Here is a 22,799-nt window from a genome sequence, read left to right on the forward strand (position 1 = left end):
ATCGCATAGAAAAGTAGAGGATTAAAAAAAAAATCTAAAAATACCTCAGTATCCGATGTTGTAAGAAGAGTTCTCCTGGTTAACGTTGGGGCACGCACCGGTGGTGCACGAGAGGTGGCCGGTTGACAGAAACAAATGCCCCAGTGCGAGGAAGACGGGGAGCTCGCGCCCCGGTACGCCGGTTGCGGCTGCGGCCTGAGATATTGCGTGGCAGATGCGGTCGCGCGCTGATCAAAGAAACGCTCCTCACTGGGAAAAGATTAAATGGATGCTGTTGGAACACCGGGGTTACAAATAATAAGCGACGAGGCCCAAACCCAGAGGTACTCTAACTCGGACTTGATACATTCCCCTTTACCGAGGACTCTTGCTTCCACTTTGCGCTCTCTTTCTCTCTCTCCCTCTCTCCCTCCTTCTCACTCACACCTTCACTCCTACATGGGAAGATCTACTCTGTTCCTCACCGAGGATTCGCGCTCCGGTGTTATCCGTAACCTCATGTCACGTCATAACATCATTACGTTATGAGGAGCAGCAGGAGGCCGCGGTATCGTGTGGTACTGCTGCGGATGTATGGTTCTATAAGAATTTATTGGTGGCTCTTTTGTCTGAAAATGAAAATCACATTTTTATTGGAATGGTTGAGAGAAACCCCATTAAAATGACAATTATCTGTATTTTTATGGTATCCTGTTATGAAAAGAATAAACATTGATGCTCTTGATATCTTGGAATTCTGAGGCGACTCTTTTGAAGTCAGAACTCCTTCAATTTTGACATTGAAATTTGGTTTCGTAAAGGTGGGAAATTATGGAACTGTCACAGAATTTTTCCTGGACATTCCCTAAATTTTAACCGACCCAATCGTGAAAAATTGTGATTATCTCTCCAGTACAGCAAATCGTTCCTGATTTGTTGTACAACAAATCCAGTACAACAAATTCCAGTACAACAAATCAGGAACGATTTGCTGTACTGGAATGATGAAACCATAATTAATGTCAAAATATATTTTTCTGTAATAGATTTTCTGTAACAGCTCGTCTACCTTTATGGGGCTATTCGAAAGATTTTAAAACTTGGAAATCACAATACTTTCTTCACTTTATCACTCGATATTATTGACTCGTCTTGAAGCAATTATTAAGCTAATTACCTGCGAGGTTAAAATTCACTCATTTAGGCCATGTCAGAAACACCCTGACACGGTTACACTTTTAAGAGAATGGATAAATGCAAAATGTGTCTTTTAACAAGCGTAACATCAATCAATTGTCTCTCATATTTCGTACAATGCATCACCTATTATTGGTAACAAGTGTTTCAATGAATGCGCTGGGCGTTTAAGACTTGTCGTTGCACACTATAAAAGCAGACTAGCGAATGACTGAACATCAAAGAGTGAAGAATCATCAACCGTGCACTGCAGGTGGTATCAATCGAAGCCAAAATCACGGTAAGTGCTAAAAATTCTCGTTCAATACTTCAAATTTCCATCTGATTGATGGCAATGAGCAAATAAATATTCCAAAAACACTGAAAACGAAGATTGATCGCCACAAAATATGACCCTTATGACCCTAATTGTAGATGCGCTCCCTGAATTTTCTTCTCGCTAGTTGTTTGGCTGCTGCCCTAACAGTCGCCGCCCAAGGTAACTCCTTCATCTACGTCTTCATGTTCTGAATAAACTGATTCATCGACCAAATTCTCCCATAATCTTAGATCGAATCGTCTGCTACTTCGGAAGCTGGGCTAATTGGCGACCGGGAAATGGAAAATTCGTGACAGCTGACATAGACGCCTCCCTCTGCACGCACTTCATCTGGACATTCGTTACTCTCCAAGGAAATCAGGTGGTATCATCGAATGGTGATGGAGTCAATGGGCTCCGAGAGTTCACTCAGCTGCGTGACAAGAACCCCAAAGCTAAACTCCTAATCGCTATCGGAGGGGCTGTAGACAGTCATGGACCTAAATACTCCAACATGGTGTCCTCCGCTGAATCCCGTAGGCAGTTCATAGACAGCACTGTGGCCTTGTTGAAGCAGTACAAATTTGATGGTTTCGACGTTGACTGGGAGTATCCAACTCGCAACGGCGGAGTTCCAGCTGATCGCAACAATTTTGTTTTACTTCTGAAGGAGTTGAAGGAACGTTTTACCAAGGAAGGAGGTCTTATACTCACAGCAGCTGTCGCCGCAGGTACCTGGACTGCATCACAGGCGTACGATATTCCGGCGATCAGCCAACATTTGGACTTCATCAATGTAATGACCTATGATTTCCATGGATCGTGGGAGCCTAGGACCGGTCATCATGCTGGACTTCGTGGAGATCTGTCAGTGGTGAGTAATAGAGAATGTGGATAATCAATCGACGTCTGATAAGGTTCATCCCCAGTCCAATGTACATTGACCTTAGGAATCGTGTGTCAAATACTGGCTGGCTCAAGGCTGTCCCAAAGAGAAGCTAGTCGTTGGTGTTCCAACTTACGGTAAAACTTGGACTCTGGCGGATCCGAATAATAACGCTCCAGGCGCTCCAGCACCGTCCGCCGGACAACCTGGACCGTACGTCCGAGAACCAGGATCGTTTGGTTATAATGAACTTTGCGAACAGATTCGGCAAGGTCAGTGGACAGTTCGGTTTGATGAGAGAGCAAGAGCTCCGTATGCCTTCAAGGGAAACCAGTGGGTCAGCTATGACAATGTCAAGTGAGTGATGATTCCGCGGACCAAACTTTTGAATGTAGAAAGGACTTTGAACACCAACATTGCTTTTGACTTTCCTTTTCGCAGATCCGTGACGGAGAAAGCCAACTATATCAAGGAATTGAAACTCGGTGGTGCCATGATCTGGAGTTTGGAAACAGATGACAAGAACGGCGCCTGCGGAGAGAAGTTCCCAATCCTCAAAGCCCTGAATGCGGTTCTTCGTGGGGGACATGCGGTCAAAGAGGAAACTCCGGCACCAACGACAATGACCAGTGCTACTCCAACATCTATTCCGGCATCAGGAACTAAGGCAAACACGAGTTCTGGTCAATGCACTCGAGAGGGCAATATTGCTGATCCATCTTCTTGCGGGTACATTACATGTGTTAATAACGGAGCTGGTGGTTTCACCCGGTATGAGAGACAGTGTGCACCGGGACTCTGCTACAAGGCTGCCACTGATAATTGTGATCGTCCTTGAATGTCGCGGATTCTTCGGATGATGAATGGAAATTGATATGTAGTATGATAATCCGATGCCAGCTGTTGACCGAATATTCGTAGTATGTGAATGAACGTGTTGATGATTCTATGAAGATATAAATGTATTTAATTCTTACTGTACACTACCGGGAAACTTTGGACCAAAACAACAAAATTTGAATAAATAAATGCGGAATAAATGTATTTCAGGACTTGTGTTTCATTCCTTTCAATTAACACTGAACACATTTTCATAGTGAAGTGGTGAGAGCTGTTGTCGAGACCTTTTCGACAGCTTTTTGTTGGTCTCTCACCAAGATATTGAAGGAAATGGGGCTATTATCCTTCAGGTTCGATCTATACTCCACGAATTAAATTGACATTAGCAATTTTTCAGATTTATTTGACGGTTCGAGTCGAAACACTTCATCGATTTCAAGTTTAAAATGGACAAATTGTTCAACGCGATTCCCTCGAGAGTCACAAGTAATTACAAAATAAAATCACTCATTCTGAAAACCCTGCCTCCCGCGCATCAATTCTCATCAGAAATTGAATACATCCAAACTCCAAGAATTCTCGTAAAAGTATCAAACTTCACCATTCCCCGATGTTCAAAAGTTTCATCAAAGTTTCTCCACGTAGCCAAAACTTTGCAACCATCCAGGGTAAGATTACAGCGAGAAAATTCTACTCCAGAACACGTTTAACTGGCTGATGCTCACATACAACAGCCAATGAGAGCCTTGGAGAAGTGAGGAGAAATTCAAGTGGGTAGGACGGTGAAATCCAAGTGGCATGGTAAGAAGAAGGGAGTCTTAATGGGTTGCGATTAGCGAAGCGAGGCGCCAGGGAGTCGTAGAAGCCAAGTGAACAGAAGCCAGTGCTTCTGAAAACCACTTTTCACACATTTAATGCGTATATCTTTCTTCCTCAAGTGCTCTATCGGTAACAGAGCGAACTTTTCAACTGTTAACCGATCAACATTTTGCTTTTTCCGTGAAAATTTAGGGCTCCGGGCGTTTCCGAGCTTTGGAGAGCAATCGTGTTAATATTTCTCGCAGATGAGATTGTCTGACGGCTTAATTATCTCGATTGGACAGAAAATAATTAGATATGCAACTTCTTCAATTATCTCAATAACAGAAAAATAGTGAAAAGAAGAGATTTGTAAAATCAAAACTCTGTCCTAGTCGACGGACCCAAAAAAAATCAATTATTACCGACACTAATCGAATGATTGGCCCGAAACATATCATCGCCGACAGTCGACCGAGGTTAAGCCAACAGTGGGCTAGAACTCGGGCGACTGTTGGCGATTCCTCATCTCCTACCAGGATCACCTCTGAAAATTATTTTTCACCGCAAAAATCCCCCACAGATTTTCACACGTTCCATATCCCCACGTCAAATAGTTCACCGTATGCCCCGATGTAGTTAACCCTTTCCCCCGCGAATGTTATCTTGCGATTGCTCGGCTCACTCATGATTCGCAATTCGTAATGTCCAATGCATAATTCACGAGAGTTCGAAATATTTCAGGGACCATGACGTGACTGGCGTCGAACGGATTTTCAACCACGACGACGAGCGGTGCCGCGACAGGGCCAGAGGGGGTGAGAGGCGGTGGAATACCAGAGAGATGACAATTCACCAGGGGGTTCCCGTACAGGAGTGCTGACAGAATGGCAGAAACGATTCCTCTGTCGCTCGGTTGTACCTACACCAGTTCCGTGTGAATTCGAGGGAAATGTGTAATTCAAATGAGTTACGAGCGTATCACACTCCTGGGAAGTAGGTGCTAAGCGGTCGGATATGCTGATAGAGAGCGGTGATATCTCTGTGTGCAGAGAGAGCCGTTGTAGAAATCGCGATGGGGTTGTGCACGACAGGACCCCCGCGACCGCAATGAGATGGTGAAGGGGTGAGGTGGGGTGAGGAGGGGACGGAGGTGGGTGAGGATGAGAATCTCGTAATACTCCTGGCGATGGTGGGGCGCGATGAGATGTGATCGCTCGGCGATGAGCTGCGGGCAAACCGATGGTCCCGTCGCGTTTCCACCCTTAAGCGTCTGCTGCGACCTCATTCCCATTGTGCGGAGCCAGTTATCTGGCATTCATTTGACATTTCATGAGGTTTCAACTGCTGGGAATTTTTGTTATTGATATTTTTCGGTGAGATATGAGGTGAGTGGAGAGGTTGGCCTATTCATTTCGTCACATGAACTATATTGCGATTGATAATTACAAATTAAAACGTTCAACGAAAGTAACTGGAATCATGAAAGAGAATATATTTAATGTCATCAATGTTTTCTGGGTAAAAATATCGAGAATTTCGTTCTGAGATATTAATCAATTAATTGGCTAATCAATAAAAATCGGAGATTTATATTTCTTTAAGTGAGTGGATTTTAATGACAGCCTTTCGTTATATCGGAGATGAAAATTGTGAGAAATGTTTCTGGTTCGTTGGGTCGAATTAATAAAAAATTCATTGAGTTTACCGCATCAAACGTCGTAGTCGGTCTCTTTGTGGTCAGAGGATAACTCACTTCCTCGCCAACACATTATATTGATTGCTCCCAAAATGCGAAACGATTTATCTGGCTCTGTTACCATCCTGCCACCGCCTATCGATAACACAATGTTCCACTCTTACCGGCTATGAGAAGGTAGCGCTTGTATTTCGTGGGGCGTCCCACAGATGGAGGGGTAGAAAATATATCCACCCTTGGGGTTACCGTCAAATAAATTATGAATCGTAAAATTATGGAAGCGATTTATGGGTCTGAACACACAACGAAGTCACCACTGTCACTGACGAACTGAAAAAAATGTTCATTGATTTGTATGCAAATGCAGTTTTTGAATAGTTAACAAAGTTCGTAAGCAACAAATGGGAATATGTTTATTTCCGCTGTTAGGATATCCTCGAGTCCATTTATTCCCGTCACTTTTCTATCTAACCGCTTTCATTCAGGCCCTCAATCTTCCACGACCTTCTCGGTATCGATGAATATTCGTGGCTGTTTCCATCTCCTTATCACCCATTTGTTGATGCTTCCGTCCTATTTTTCCCCATCAATGAGTCCCGTATCGTGAAGTCACTTTCCCGCGGAATTCTCTTCCTGTACGTGAGACGATAAGAACAGAGAGATTGGCTTGGTCATTAATCATGTCTTAATGACTTCATCTTATTAATCGATAATGTTATTAATGAGATGCTGATCGAAGGTAGATTCATATTAAATGTTGGGAGAGTAATAATGATTTTTCCGGTGAATTAATGACATAACAGTGAATGTGAGCCCTGACTCTAGTGACCCTTAACGATTTCAGAGGAGTTAAAATACTGGGGGCTCTGAGAACCGGATAATTACTAGGAACCTTTCTGTAAGGTCTGTATGATACGCGTGACCCTTGCAATCGAACTATGTAACAAGTCTGAGGTAAATAACAGGTAACTGATTTTTAATTTTTCGACATTATCTAAAGAGACGAGACCGAACGCACAGTTTAATCATAAAAATCATTATTTTTCAAATCAGAATTAAATTAGCCGCCTTAGACGATTGAATTAATGAGGAATAAGCGAGACAGGCTTTCGAGATATCGATAAAGGAATCGCGCGCTTGTAGAACGGTTCAGTTATTATTTACGAATTGATTTTAATTATAAGTTAAGATCTATTTGACAACACGAACTGTTCATTCATTAATAATCAACGAATGTATATTTAATACATCTGGTTTGATATGACTTTTGTCATTCAAACGGGCCGCTCATTAACAATTAACGAACATTCATGTGTTCATACTCAACGGTTTCTTTGCAATAAACAAATTGTTATATCAGTGTGGAATCGCATGTGTAAGGAACGAGCGTACGTCTGAAAAAGTGCAGGTGTGCAAAACAGCCTCTGAAGAGAAAAGAAATATTTTTCATTTTTTAATCATTGAAAGTTCCATTAGTGCAATTAAAAATCGACTTGCGATGGCGGAAAGTAAAATGAATTAGCGCAGCCGTTCCAAGATAACCGAATAAGTCGAAGCCTCTCCAACAGTAGTGGTATACCACTTGATTGCCATAATTCCGGCTAATCATAATTACGCTAATCTCCCGTCATTAATTAACCACGATTAAAGGCGGGTTTAACATTAAACAGGTAATAACCCGTCGCCACACAGCTGCCGTAATGACGAGGTTCGCAGAGATTGCCAGTGAAGTCAATGTCGACGTTGAGGTATTTTATGGCTTCGGGGGAGGGTGCATCATTACCATTCACACCTTTTGTATTTTTACCACTTTCCCATGACACATTCAGGTGTCCATCATCACCTGAAGTCATCAGGCCAATTCCTACGCAGTTGGGTTATTCTGTAGTGGGAAGCCAGGAATTATGCTAACTAGGTAATCAAATGTAATTAGTCATGGGGTTGATGAATTTCGTGGCATTGTGATGTCGAGGAGTTCAACTTGCCGATCTAATACCGATCTAATGTGAGGCGCTTTCACCTTGGGGTCTTGTGGGCCTTACACGGAGGGAAAAATTCTGTAGAACTAACTGGAGTCCACTGAATTCAGTGGGTACACGAAGAGAAAAATCTCAGAATTTCTGTATTGTCATTCCGATAATAATTACTGGGCTATGTTACGATTCCGGCCCAAAGTGTAGGCCCCAGAAAAATTACTATGTCGCCTAGTAAAATTTTTTTATCGGCTTGGGAAAACTTCTATTTTGGCCTCGTAAAAATTCAAAGTCTGAGCCAACATTTCCCATGACGAAGTCCAACGTCGACAATAATCGGCTCTCGTCGTTAACCAATCACAGGGAGTCACCGAAAAATTACGGTGTGGGACAGTAAACAATGAAGAAAGGATCAATTAAATAAACTGACCTAGATAGGAATTTTGAAAATATTTCTGTCAATTTATCATTCTACCGCAAATCAAAAATGATAGACCTTCAAGTTTTATAGTGTTGTTTAGTAAATTTTACGAAGCCCCATGTAATTAATTGTAGAATCAATTTACGGTATTGACAGGACATTTTATGTGTGAGTAAAACACTGTACCTCAATTCTAGCGTTCGGTACAGTAATTTTTTACAGACTTTTCTCTCCGTGTAATCGTCTGGTATTTCGGAAATTCCGGAAAAATTACCATATCCTTCCGTAAAACTCGTTGACCAAACTTTTTGACCCGGGTGTGTATGTAAATTTGAGTATATAGTGGCTAAAAATTAATGCATGAGTAAATCATCTAGATTCGTCTTCGGCTCGGTCAGATTTGACACCACGGAAAAGGCGATTTATCTGAATAATGTGCACACCATTACCTCCGGGTGTCCCCACCTCGCAACCCGCTCGAATGCGAAATATAGAATGGAACCTAGTTTTTTGGATCGGCCACGAGGATTATTATCTACATTTACAATTATTTTTTCATCCCTGTTAATTGTGAACGCACATCAGCAGTTTTTTTCGCTAAAAAAATGTCCCTCCACCGCACCCTAAAAACTCCGCTGTTAATCAAAGAAATTAAATTGTAATTTAATCATTAAATTCCCCAAACCGCATAAAATTCACGGGATTACATAATTAATGAATACATGAAATGATAATTCTCTATTAAATTAAAGAAAAAAAACATTCCCTTTTTTCCATTTTTTTAGGGCGACCACATTCTCTAAAACTATTTTTGCACGCGATAAAATTTATTAGAAGACATCAGGGAAGATAAGCATCAAAAAACCGCCAATCCCCTAACACAACGAAAAATCGGATTGGAGCCAAAGCAATCGTACAAGCGTGTATACATTTGTAATGGTTTCCCATTGAAATGAAATGAGCAGAACTACCCACCATACAGCTCCTGGTATATTTGTCTCAGCGGCCCAGTACAGACTGGATCGTATTAATCCCCTGCTAATGAGGAGCCCCGGATCTGGGATAAAACACCGGCCTCCGCACAGCATCCCGCTCAGCCTATTAAATCTTTCTCATTCGTAAACACCAAGTCGTCGGCAATATTTAATGCTGTTTGTGTCACTTCATCACCTCTCGATATTCCAGCCTTATTCGCTTTCACGAGTTAACAAATTCTGAGGGTAAAAAATAGCCTATTAATGTGTGAATGGATAGCCATTTGGCTACTTCTTGAATGCATTTTTCCTTAGATTGTGACGGCAGGCAGGGGGGGGCTCAGCCCCCTCGTCCACTTGTTCAATATATTTCTGTATTTTTACGGTTTTTTTTTTCTTTTTATTTCTGTGATGCGAATGATTCCCATTTTATGCTGACTAATAGGACCTCTCTGATTATTTCGTTTGAGAACTCCAGAGGGGCCACCCCCCCCCCCCTCCCTGACGATCATTGACTGCTGATATTGGCGATCTTTCTGAGCCTTCCAACTTGAAAAAATCGTACGAATTGAGGAAGGTTGCTGCCATAATTATAATAAAATTATCGTATTGTGGAAGGTGATTGCAATTAGAAATGAGAGGGTGCTAAAACCCTTGAATTTTTGTTTGTCTGTTCAAGAGAGACTTGATTCCCTTTCTGGCTTGTTCGAGTCTTACACTTCTCCGAATGCATTTTCCTCACTCAGACAATCTCTATCTGATGCTGTTCAATGGGGGTTTACCGATTACTTCATTTACCCACCCCAGAGGGGTTCGGCCCCTCCGCGCATTTATATCATCTATTCCTCCGTTTTTTGAGATACTTCCTCCATTTATCCCACACCTGACTCTTCTACGATTCCATTCAATCCTGACCCTTGAAAATCTCGTGGCCCTTGTGAGCCTTCGTGTCTCCCAGAAATGATTACCAAAATGAAGTTAAATACAACTACCGCAGTTGTAATAAACCTCCCTGAACGGTCGTTGCGATTTTAAATAGCGTCCAGAGAGGGGCTAGGCCCCCCCGGACATTCTCCCGGGATTGTCTGATTTAGAAATTGTTATCCTCATCCCGCTCATCCATCCCATCCCATTTTATGCTCGTAATTCTCCTAACTCACAGCATCATCACACTTAAATAATAAATAATAATAATGACAAAGTAGGACGTATTTGTTCGTGAAAAAAAATCGGGTTCTTTTGAACTGCTTCTGAAGGATTCAGGGGGTTGAAAATAGTCAACTGGGAACGGAAGCAACAAATAATGACCGCGAGGTGTGGATGCAAACTGTGCGTAGCATTTTGCCGCTTCTCATCCGCGCACAGCATATCCGACCAGCGGAAGAGCGAAAGGGTGAGCGAATATTCAACGTATATATGCGTAAAACGACGCGCCCCATATAATCCCGGCGATGCTTCTCAAGTCTCCTCCGCCTCGTAGATCGCACACTCGTACCAAGCGTCACGAGAAAATATTGAGACATATAGGTAGAAATGACGGCATTCAGTTGGCAAAAGAGGGGCCCCCTTGAGTCGCCAGTTTTACCGCACCAGAGGACATTCAGAGGTAGTCGCTGTTCAACGCTAATCTATGCGATTTTCATACGAATTTAGTTGTCTAACTGTTACATGCGTCATTGTCGAGGACCTCGGTATATTCACCATGTCGTGGGGCTATGGTGGAGTCCAAAACAAACATTGAAGTGTCAGGAATCAACGATTTATCGCGATGACACGTGTCCCGGTGGAGTGGTAAATTATATTGCTGTCAGTGATGGCAATGTACTTTGAATGAATTCATTTGCCAGTATTTTTTTAAAAAATCCTGTCGCAACTTTTGGCGAACTGATTCCCTTCTAAAAATTGGATCCAGACCCTGAGACAATTTTGAACTTCAAGGAGATTGAAGTGGGGAGTTATATCGTGGTGGAATGACGAGGATGTGGAGGATTTTGAAAATTTTAGAAATTTTATAATTATTTTGTAAAGTTGTAAGTGATAAGTGAAAAAATTGAAGAGAAAACGGATTTGAAGATATAGAACGGAAAACAGTGATTGGAATGTTTGTAATTATTAATTGACAATGTGGAAAATATTTTGGTTGTGTACAGAATATACTGATGGATAAAAATAAATAATATATCTCAATGAATGATGATACTGAATTGTGGAAGGCCCTGGGGGTCATAAAACCGCTTACTTTGCAATTTACGATATTACCCGTTTTGCTGAAAGTGGAAAAAGACTCAGTACAATCGTGAATGAGGGATGATTTCGGCCCTCACACATTGAAAACTGGGTGTAATGGGGTTAATTCCATTTAGTCCAGAATATAAAACTGGAGGAAACTAAAATGAAATAATTAAAATGCAATTTATATTAATCCAGCGACTGGCGCAAATCGTTCCCAGGAAGTTCCAAAATTTCATTATCGATCTAAAAAATTTAATCCCATTCAGTAAATTTTTCTACAAAAAAACGTGAACTCCATGGGATCAGTGATTTTATCGCAGTTGGAAAATTGTTTTCCTTGAAATTTCAGGAGTAATTCAACCAGTGCAACAGATATAATATTAATTTGGTGATATAAAAAAAGATATGGCCTTTAGGTTTAATCCCCGTGATAGGACATCTTCATGTCATTATCAGACATCCCGGCATATGCCTTAATCATCGACCCCACAGCCGGATGATAATCAGAATACAGCGGCTCCCAGGGGCTACGACGATCCACTAGAAGGTGGTGCTTATCGACCCATTAGGTGGATCCGCTTTCTTTCTCCAGGTAGTCCATCGAATCGAACCAGGACCCTGGCATATCGCTACCATGAATCTGGACGGCAAGCGCTCTTTCACGCTTCCACGACTTGAACGTCGAGAAAACAAGTATGTGTATGCTTTATTACTTCAACGCTGAGTAATAAAGTTGTATTACCAATTAGCGTAATGCAGTGTGCACTGAAGTAGCAGCGTATCGTCATTAGCGTCGTTACGATACATCATTCATTCATTTTATTAAAGAGGAAATTCAACGAACCATCGTGGGGAGTATTTTTCTCCAAAATTATGGCAACACCGTGGGACGATGTTACTGTGACGGTGAATTTTATGAGCTCGAGAGTCCTATCAACATCGACTGCGATGCCTTGTCGAGAAGAACTAATCGATTTACGGAAAATGGAACAATTGGGTGGATCAAAGAAAGTTTAGAAAATTTATGAAACTGCAAATGTTAAAATTCTCTCTGTGACGATCGTATGGAAATTGATTGCGCTTTTCGAATCTCTTAGACTCTATCATAGAGTATGTATCGATTAGTGTAACATGAGGTATCGATGCAAAGCAACAATCTCTCTTCCTTTCTCGCTTACGGCACGAAGATAAATATTTGATAGCAATTACGTATTTTATTCTGTAATTACGGAGCGAAGTGCGGGAAATTTAACGCGTCACGGAATTTTTTCTGAATGTTCCTTAATTTTTATGTTGATTGCCTGTAAAAAATACGAGACTGTCAGGTGAAATTTCCAAGTTCCAATAGTATTGATTGATTGATAGAAGGAAAGTATCGAGAATCATATCGATTTAGGTCGCCAACAGTTGAATTCTGTGATCAAAAGCCGATAAAGAAGAGAATGCGATGTCCTGTAAAAACAAATACACTTGTTAATTCAATTAAATTCAATTAACCAAGCGGAAGGCGATGTATCCTGTGAGAAAACGAGCATGTCCTGGGAGTTTGGCAGGCGACGATTTTTATTGATGGACAGTGCCGCAAGAGGGGTTGCCCAGGGTGGTCCAGGAGTGCGGCTGGGAGGCCAGAGACAAATAAGCGAATGTGAGTTTGCAGGACTTTTGTAATTAATGGGTAGTTTGGCGGTCGGCTGGACAGCTGTCCCCCCTTTTTTTTTCTCTCTCTCCCTCTCTCCCGACGAACCGAGATGGAATGAAATCGTAGCAAGAGCACACCGACGGAACGTCGTATGGGCAACAAAATCCAAGAGTATATTGTATACGTAGACGCGGAAAACGCGAGAACGATCGAAATGTCGCCAACGGGTGGACTAAGATGAATTGTCTGACACCACGGGGACAGGATCAATTGAATTTCTATTTGAGCGTCGTTGCACCCAGACATGTCAATTTGGGATTATTCGAGGACAGCGATGTTGTTTTTGCCATTGAACATTATAATAATGGATGTTGAATAATTTACAAGAACAATGACGTCAAAAATTATAATTTGAAGAATATAAATATAAAGAACTTGTTTGAGTGCGAGACTTTCTAAATTTCAAGAATTTTTTCAAAATGAAATTTTTCTGGAAGAATTTTACCAGTAATTTTAGATAAAATCACTCTTTCATTTTAATTATGGAAAAATATATTGCAATTGAACACTAATTACAACGATAAATGATCCAATTAGCCTTTTCTCCAGTTTCCGGCCTTTCCAAATTGGAACTGACCTCAACGGAAATACCAAAATTGACAAAAACTGGAATTAAAACAGAGTCCCGCAAATGACATAATTACATTCATTTTTTTTTCACTCTTATCCATTCGGCAATGCCCGATGCAAATGAAAGGGTGCGCCTAATTGTTCCGACAGGTAAGACAGACACCTGTTGATTAATTACATCCAAAGCAAGGTACAGCTAATTAACCGGCGTGTGCGGCACGTTCGGCGCAAGGGGTAGGGAAAGGATGAGGCTGATAGACAGAGCCTCATAAAGCGTTTCCCCACATATGATCAAATCATCTCCCGTCAATTGAGTGTCTTTAAATAATTGCGATATTGTACTCCCAATTATCATCTCGGTTTCTTTGTCTTCAGTGACCCTCATTCAACTGCCAACAAGAATAAACAAACGTCAATAACTGATTATTTATTATCTTGACACAACTTCCGTCTGTTCGCATAAGTCCAGACTGTGATGAACTCTACTTCTCGGTATTTATGAATGATAAAAAAAAATATGGGGCTTTCTTTGTGGCGGCAAACTTTTGTCTAGAAGAAGATTGTTATATTTATTTACGATTCGTCCTTCGATGTTCATTTTGCAATACTCTTTAGATACGGTAATTGCACTGAGGAAAAAAAATTATTTTGGACAAAAATATATGTTTGATATCTTTTTCTTCGTCCCCACCTGGCAACCCCTTCGAATGCGAAATATACAATGGAACTTAGTTTGTTGGATGGGCCACGAGGAGTATTATCAATATTTACAATTATTTCTTCAGCTATTTTAATTGTGAATGCACATCAGCACTTTTTTCGCTAAAAAAAGTCCCTCTATCACATCCGACGCTAAAAACTCAACTGTTAATCCCAGAAATTGAATTGTAATTGAATCATTAAATTCCACAAACCGCATAAACTTCACGGTATTGCATAATTAGTGAATACATGAAATGATAATTCTCTATTAAATTAAAGAAAAAAACATTTCTTTTTTCCAATTCTTTTTTAGTGCAACTACATTTTCTAAAATGATTTTTTCACGACAAAATGTCTGATATATTTCTCCAAGTTTTACCAAAAGAAAAAAATTTTTTTATCCCAATTGTATATCGATAGGCTACTCAAATCGTGAAATAGTTTATTTCCACGATATCCTCCATTCCACATCTGCATTCTTTCCAACCAAATAATTCCCGCCCATCCCCACCCTTTCTTCCGTCTCAATCTCCATTCAATTCCAAAACTCTTTCACATAAAAAACCAATCAATCACTCGAAAACGTGAGAAAAAGCCGGGAACGTCATAATCGATTCGAGCAATCATAAATTCATTTCAATTAAGCATCACCATTGAAAAATGTCTTTCTTCAGCAACCTATCACCACATGTATCATTAGAAATTCAGAAATTGTTTTCTGAACAATGAGCATTGATTCGGCATTTCAATACCACCAGAATTTTAACCCCAGTATTCACTATGAACAACTCAGCGAGTGAATTCCAAGGGAACGGATCGTTAGGTGGATCGAGGCAGGCCAGATAAATGACGTGGTCGCAGTGTCTGACGTGAATGAAGCCAGAATGGCTCACCTACGCGCACGCCACAGCGGGTATTTTCTCTTGTATTCCCGGTGTCCCGCGTTGCATATACCATAATATGTATCTGTGAACGCACGTGGTTGGAAATAAAAAATGATAATTTCTCTTACCTGAACTGAAAGTGAACGCCGGTGATCGCAATAACTGCCTAATGATACATGGACCGGCCCCGTGTGCCCAGACACCGTACCACGAGGCATTCGATAAATTAAATTCCCGGAGTTCACATTCACGCGAGAAACTTATCCCTTTTTTCTGGCTCGTTGGAAGGTGCAGACTCGTCCTCTGTCAGGATCTCATTCACCCTGCAAACGATCGTTTAAAAAACATCAGTGCGATATAGTTGGTATCACGGTGATTTATTGGGATCATAGAGAATAGAATTGAAAAAAATGGTGGCGGTGTATTATGAGACGGAAGGATTTTTCATTGTGATACGGTATTTACACAGAAAAATAATTTATCTGTGCGAAGCGTGGATGAACTGACAGAAAGAAATATATTTATTTAGACGTATTTTCCTGGAACAATGATTTTACTGTTGAACGAATTTCAAAAGAGTAATTATTAAATTCAGCGAAATTTTGTTGCCAATATGTTGGGACACTAACAACCCCCACCACGAGATGAATTTTGAAAAAACAGGTGCCTAAATATTTCGATTTCTATATCAATCAATATTTGGTGTTCAAGAAATTTTTTAGTTCATTAAGACGTTTTTAAATATCTGAAGGATTTTGATGGAATGCAAATACAAACATTGGAATTTGTTATGAGGGATGATTTCATCCCTCATCGAAGCTGGCACAACAGATAGAAATTTTATTAATTAGAATAGCTCTCAGGTGTTTTTTCCCCTTGAATTCCCCCAGATTTTCCAAATACACCGCTTTTATTTTTTAATTGCCACAGAAAACACCAGCTTCATCATTCGTGCAGCAGCAGGGTGTGTCGGATGTAAGAATACCACACACAATGTTGCCTCCTGTGCACGCAAAGGACTCGTTAACTTTTCGTGAAATGAAAAAAATTGCCCGAGTTTACTCGCAACTTCTGGTCACTTTGTCATACCATCTTATCGCAGTGGATTAAATCAGAAAAAAGTGGAGAATAATTAATTGAATAAATAAGGTGATAAATATTGAGATAAATGTTTATTCCCATTTAAAAGAAAATTGTTCTTCCTTTCGTTCACTCAACGGTTTATCTATTCTCATTGTTGCTTCTGTGCTTGAATCGAATCGAGGGTGGATATCCCTGTATTTGCGGTACATGAGGGGGCACTCGGTGGTATGGGCTCCGAAGAACCGTAACATCGTTTATCATCGGAAGAACAGTCAATCCATCGCATTGATACGACAACGATCCCCCACAGACACACGGACCGTTATCCCGTGCATTGTTGATCTTGGAATATATTTAATTTATTTTTCTTTGTCTAATGATTTTTTATCTTGCGATGAACAGAAGGAAAAATTGTTGATAAAAACCAACATCTTTATCGAAATTTTTCTTGACAGCTGCCTCATCAGACGCGCAGACTAATGATGTGTTTGAATAAAAGAAATCTTTGCGATTGATAAAAAATTAAATTTCCTTTTCTTTTTCTCCGTCGAATACCCTGTCGGGTTTTTCCGGGAACCCCGAACAGCTTCATCTTGAGGGAAAAACCTTTAGCCAGGTACAGTGATCCCTTTTACGAAGCTTCCGATCTACAATGAAACCGAGAAATTAGAAACGACGGAAACTGGAGCAACGCCCGGGACTCGAACCTGCGATTCTCACCACATCAATCTGGAAAATGCCGTCGATTGTTCCTAATTACGATATAAAAATGTAATTACTTGAATAGAGAATGTATTAAGTCGAGATAACTTTTAATAGCTGAACGACGCAAATAAAAATGGAAGATTAAGTTACCAAAAACGCGTTTCTCTGAATGCGCGATCATTTGTCATGAAATATCAACAAAGAAACTGACGAACGACGACGCAATTTAACTGTCGATAAAGCTCTGATACATTTTCAAATCAGTTAAGAAGCTTGAAATGATTGGAGATGTCCATTGAACTAGATCTGTAGTAGATCATCATCAGATAAAGTTTGAAATACGTGCATATCTTCCGACCAAAAAGTGATTGCAATCCACACGACGTACAATATGCAGATGATATCTACCAGAGGTCTATCAATCAGAATGTGATGATCATATCAAAGTGTTATAGATCGAGACTGATGTATAAAAGAGTAAAAGTAGGATTGGAGTCATTAGAGAGGCTCGATAGATCACGTCGAAATGCAGCTCTTCACGACAGTGATTCTCCTGACTCTGGGATTGGCTGTTTCCGGTAAAAAAAAAACACTTTGAGGTATGTAAACAAGGCGGATGGTATGAATAATTCTTACTTTTTACAAAGGTCGAGATATCGGGAGAGTCGTTGGAGGTCATGATGCTGCGGAAGGTGCACATCCGTACCAGGTCTCTCTGAGATCCCGTCTTGGCTCTCATTTCTGTGGTGGTGTCATCATTGATGAGCGCTGGGTGTTGACAGCTGCTCACTGCATTGTGTCGTAAGTATGCTATATTTTGATGAACCAGGTTCTTCAGTATCCCAAAGAACTCAGTTCATAAACAATTATGAAAGTCTGTGTTCAGTGACTAATCTCACGGTGTGCGTCTGTGACGTGAAAATAGCCGAATAAACTGACGGATTAAAGAAGGAAACCAGGAATTCGTCGTATTCGCGATATCAGGTCAGCGTCAGGTCGGAGTGATAGAATAATGGTGGAGCCGAAAGGCTCGGATTCAACTATTTTTGTAAACAAACGGATGAAAAATGACGGAGTTATCGTATGTGTTGTTCGACCTAATTCCCAGTGCCGATGAAGCTCGTCAAACCAACAGTTTTTCAATTCTTCAACTCAATATTGTTCACCAAGTGAAATATTCTAATTACAATTTTAGCAAATCAGCGTCGTCAATCAGAGTCGTCGTGGGCACAAACCGTCTCAGCAAAGGTGGAACGAAATATGATGTTGACATGCTGATCCCCAACAAGGACTACGACGCCGGTAAATTTGCGAACGATATTGGATTAGTGAGACTTGCTACGAGGATGAGATTCAACGAGAAAGTTGCACCGATTCCATCTCCAACCAGTGACTTCGAACAGGTGGACTATCCTGCTGTGATCAGCGGATGGGGATCCACTAGACTCGGCAGTACACTTCCGGATAAACTCCAAGAGCTGGATCTTGTCATTATTGATCAGGATAAATGCAAAGCTGTCCATAGTATGGTGACACACGGTCATATTTGTACGTTTACAAAAGTTGGAGAGGGCGCCTGTCACGTAAGTACCATTTTACTGGCTTTTATGAATACACTGGTATGACGTGAGACTAGACACATCAAAGATGGCAACCTCCGCCATGATTCGGACATTTTACCGTATGTCTGGTGCAACGGCGCATCTGTGGCACATGAGGAGACACAGTTCGATACAATTTTGGCACCAATTGGCTTAGACATGCTCTAATTCCACTAAAATTAGTTTTTCGCGTTGATTTCACGTCCACCTCAATACGTCGCACTTCACGTTTTTACCAAATCTTTTGTAATTTCATTGAGAATAATTTTGGATCCCTGAATGTGAGGGCTGGTGATTATATAAAAGATCAGACCCTCACATGTCCTCCATTTTTATCAAAGTTTTCAATCGACTTGGGTAAAGGGCATTAACAATTTTACCGGAGCTGGCAACAGTCTTCATAGCAAACAAAGCTCGAAAATGTGACTCATCTTGAAGGGTCTTTTTCAGGGTGACTCTGGTGGTCCATTGACATCCGATGGTGTCCTCGTGGGTCTGGTATCATTCGGCTATCCCTGCGCTCGTGGGTTCCCTGACGTTTTCACCAGAGTTTGGACCTTCATGGACTGGGTGAAGGAAAATATGGAAACGTATGGCAGCGTCTAGAGTTTTCCGAAAGAATCCAATTCTTTTGTTAACGATGATGTGTTTTTGACATGGACGTTTATGTTACCTAATAAAAATATTTTTTGAACAGATGTATTACATAAATGTGCAGCCCTTTTTATCCCTCGTTAGATAAAGAATCGTTTTAGGTATATTCAAGTTTAGAACAAATTATTTAGGTCAATCCCCCACGAATGACACTTATGCAATCACTCTCCCCTTAAATAGCATCGGGCGTTCCTTGGGCGGAGCGCAAAAAGTGCTGAGACATCGTTGACTAAACGCCAAAGACAGCTCCGCACCGATGTCCATCAGCCTCTTCATTGAGAATTTTCAATCGTGAGAATTAAACCCATTGCTTTGATAACTCATTAATGCACGTTCCATAATTCCTGTTGTTCTGATCAAAACAGGTACAACTTAATCTAATTCTTTCGTAATAACAATTTATAAAATTATATATATTATATATATATAATATATCGATGTACGAATAATATATATACATACATATAGTTCTCACAAGTGCTTGCAACAAATTTATATATCCAAATATGGAGAGTGCATGGTATATGTGGACAAAAATTAACAGTCTGTCTATAGCTCTGTCTAGTCTATGCCAGTATTTTATAGTTTTTCTCAGAAAACACACAGAGAAACAGAAATAAAGAAATGAGAGATCAAGGGCCTTTGGTTGAATGGGTCCAGAGTGTTCAACTAATAACAGAAAGATATACCTTCTGCGTACGATAATAAAGAATTAAAATTTATCGTCTAATAGTTTAATATTATTTAGTAAATCCCTATCCATAATCCAAACCAAAAATAAATATATATATTTTGGACGTATTTTATTTGCTCCCATGAGGAAATTTCCTGAGTCTTTCGAATACCTCAAATGATATTCAAATTCTTCAACATGATAAAAATTTTAAGGTCTTGATAGAGTTCAATATTTTTTTTCTCTGACCTTCTGCATCACAAATGCATCGGCACGTTCACGTTGTCGTCATTCCGCCCAGAAGTGAAGCGTCAATCGTTTTTCTTGCCCTCCTACTGCGCCCGAGTCTCGACTACCGTCTGATTGAATAAAGTTGTCTCCTCATTTCTGCAACCTGAGGAGAAAAAAAATTACGTGGATTTCATGCCGTAAAAAAATAAAACTGTCGGAGGATGTTTTATGTCCTCTGAAAAGGGTCAGAGATGCACGAAGTGGGAAAGGCCCTTTGGGGAGTAACTCCGGTATGTCCGAGGGATTCCTAAATAAGGATAAGCCCCAGGTCATCTTCGGATACTTGAATCTCGTTACAATGGACCATCGTGTCCTCCCAAGGGACGGGCCACTGAGATTAGCGCCCAACGGGTAAACATTGATGCGAATTAGTCGAGTAATATTGTCACGTCTTTCGAAGAGGTGCTTTTGAGACGCAGTGATGCCAACCAAATGTTTGTTGATAGATTCTAAAGGGATTTTACGGCATTAGATGTTTGGTGCAACGCCTCTGGGGGTGCCTTTGGAGTATTATTGTTCACCTCCTACTGTTTATTTTGACAAAATATGGATAGGGTAGCAGAAATGTCATCAATTAGGAAATGGTCAGCCTGGCCGAGCCAAAAATAAAAGTCATAGAGCTGTGGACATTGCTTTCTTGTCTGCCTACATCAAGTCAGAGCTTTTGGGTGCCATATTTATGTCAGTATATATTGGATTATGGACAGGGATTTACTAAATAATATCAAACGATTTGACTATAAACTTTGATTCCTTATTATCGCAGGCAGAAGGTATATCTTTCTCCTATGATGTCTCCAGAGGAACTAACCCTTAGTTGAACACTCTGGACCCATTCAATAAAAGGCCCTTGTTCTCTCATTTCTTTATTTTCCTTCTCTGTTTTTGTTTATTAAAACTATTCTAAACATTACTATTCTGATAAAAACTAAAATATTGATATGGACTAAACACAGCTATAGACAGACTGTTAATTTTTGTCCACACATACCATGCCCTCTCGACAGTATAATTTCCAAAAATCTCGGACAAAAAACATTCCGTCGTCTGTTTTTATCAGAGATAAGATAATCTAATGGAGGTTCGTGAATTTGTTAGAAAATGATATCGATCTCTAACGAATTTTTCTGAAATTCTCGACTGTCTCGATTGAAATATTAATCACAAGGAAATCTTTTATTAAAAAAAAACAGTTCACCTTTTTTCGTTACCGACCTAATTCAGTTGGGTTTTGACTTAAAGTTACATTAGAATAAAAAAAAGTGAATTAAAGTTAAATGAATTATTCAGGTCGCAGGGCAAGTGTCGGTGGATTGCTAATCGAAGATTGCCGGATCGTTATTTGATTGATAATCAACCAATCAAACCGCCATCGACTGAGTGCTCAGCTCGACCCTCATATCGAATGATCCATTAGGGTAATGAAAAAAAAATACTCCGACGAATCTTCGTATGCGGAGATTGTAACAATTGTCTGTCTCATAAGACTCAAATTTTGTTGTCTCCCAATTAAAAATAATGAAATCGGACAAAAACATTGAAAAAGTAGACTCTTGACACCCCGTCATTGTAGACCAACTGTATTCTCCAAACAAAGTATAAATCAATCGTACAATAATAGCGACCTAACCGTCTGGTCTGTCCCGATATTCCCAATTTCCCCAAATGGTAGCTGACGCCGCCCCCCTTAGGTACACCGTACTCCCTTTTTCTCGCCCCTGTGAACAGAAAATAGAGGTTGGTGCGCGTCACATATGTCGATCCGCCATTTCACACGATATTCCCCAATTTAATTCGAGAATTCGAGAAAAACTGTGGACCTCGACTAATTGAAAATCGCAAAGTGCCGGAGCCAACTCAAATTTCCTTTTCAAATTAAGAAGAAGATGACCTTGTCGCTACTGGAGAACACACAAAGACATCGGTTTGGCTTTTTTCGGAGACTTCAGTCTCTTCTCACGAAAAACATGGAAACTCCTGGGGGAAAATATTTTCAAAGTGAAAAAAGGTCGAACGAATTATCGTGAAATTTGCGAGAATACTTTTATGGAGATCCGCACGGGTGACGACAAGGGGCTACCACTTCGGGGAGAAAGTTTTTATGAGTCATTGTTGGGGTCTGAGGAGTCTTCGGACAAGCCCTACCTGAGGAAAACATCAATAATTTTGTTTACGGGAGGGGAGGTAAAATAAAAATTAATAATAGCGTTTCACGGTGGACGAAAGAATGAAGTGAAGTCCACAGCTGGCGCGTGGCCTCGCGTGTCCTCAGATATAGTCTCAGGGCTGATCCTGAGAGCTGTCGTTGGAGGTAGCGTCGTAAAACATCGACAAGCGCCGCTTGGAAATATCGAGGGGTCTAGGTATTCGGGGGTCCCCTAGAAATTTTTGTGTCTTCATTTTAAACAGTTCTATACAGGAAAAAATGCGAGAGAATCATTTCGTTCAGTTCGGTGATCATGGGAGAGAACAAATAGCATTTTGGAAGAAAAATATTGCCGACTATTTCGAGAAAAAGTCAATGACGGTTTATGTCATTTGTAGTCAGAAGTCTTCATCTGAAACGACTCGTCATCTTCATCTGGTGCTGGTGCAAATCGCTATTTTGGAACTATCGGGTCTTAATTAGTGGAATTATAT

The 22,799-nt window shown here is 40.6% G+C and overlaps 2 protein-coding genes across 2 annotated transcripts; both read left to right on the top strand.

Moving 5' to 3' along the window:
* Nucleotides 1–1,225: 1,225 nt before the first annotated feature.
* LOC135172996 (chitinase-3-like protein 1) lies at nt 1,226–3,390 on the top strand. The gene is made up of 6 exons (XM_064139571.1): nt 1,226–1,242; nt 1,408–1,456; nt 1,591–1,654; nt 1,726–2,348; nt 2,425–2,717; nt 2,802–3,390. The coding sequence occupies exons 1-6, from the start codon at nt 1,226–1,228 to the stop codon at nt 3,196–3,198; spliced, it is 1,443 nt and encodes a 480-aa protein (XP_063995641.1). The 3' UTR covers nt 3,199–3,390.
* A 13,993-nt stretch (nt 3,391–17,383) lies between these two features.
* LOC135170238 (chymotrypsin-2-like) lies at nt 17,384–19,239 on the top strand. Its single transcript, XM_064135888.1, has 4 exons — nt 17,384–17,518; nt 17,588–17,741; nt 18,136–18,523; nt 18,992–19,239. The coding sequence occupies exons 1-4, from the start codon at nt 17,467–17,469 to the stop codon at nt 19,145–19,147; spliced, it is 750 nt and encodes a 249-aa protein (XP_063991958.1). The 5' UTR covers nt 17,384–17,466; the 3' UTR covers nt 19,148–19,239.
* Nucleotides 19,240–22,799: the final 3,560 nt, after the last annotated feature.

The sequence above is a fragment of the Diachasmimorpha longicaudata genome, chromosome 2 (assembly GCF_034640455.1).
Source record: "Diachasmimorpha longicaudata isolate KC_UGA_2023 chromosome 2, iyDiaLong2, whole genome shotgun sequence".
NCBI classification, from domain to species: Eukaryota; Metazoa; Arthropoda; class Insecta; order Hymenoptera; family Braconidae; genus Diachasmimorpha; species Diachasmimorpha longicaudata.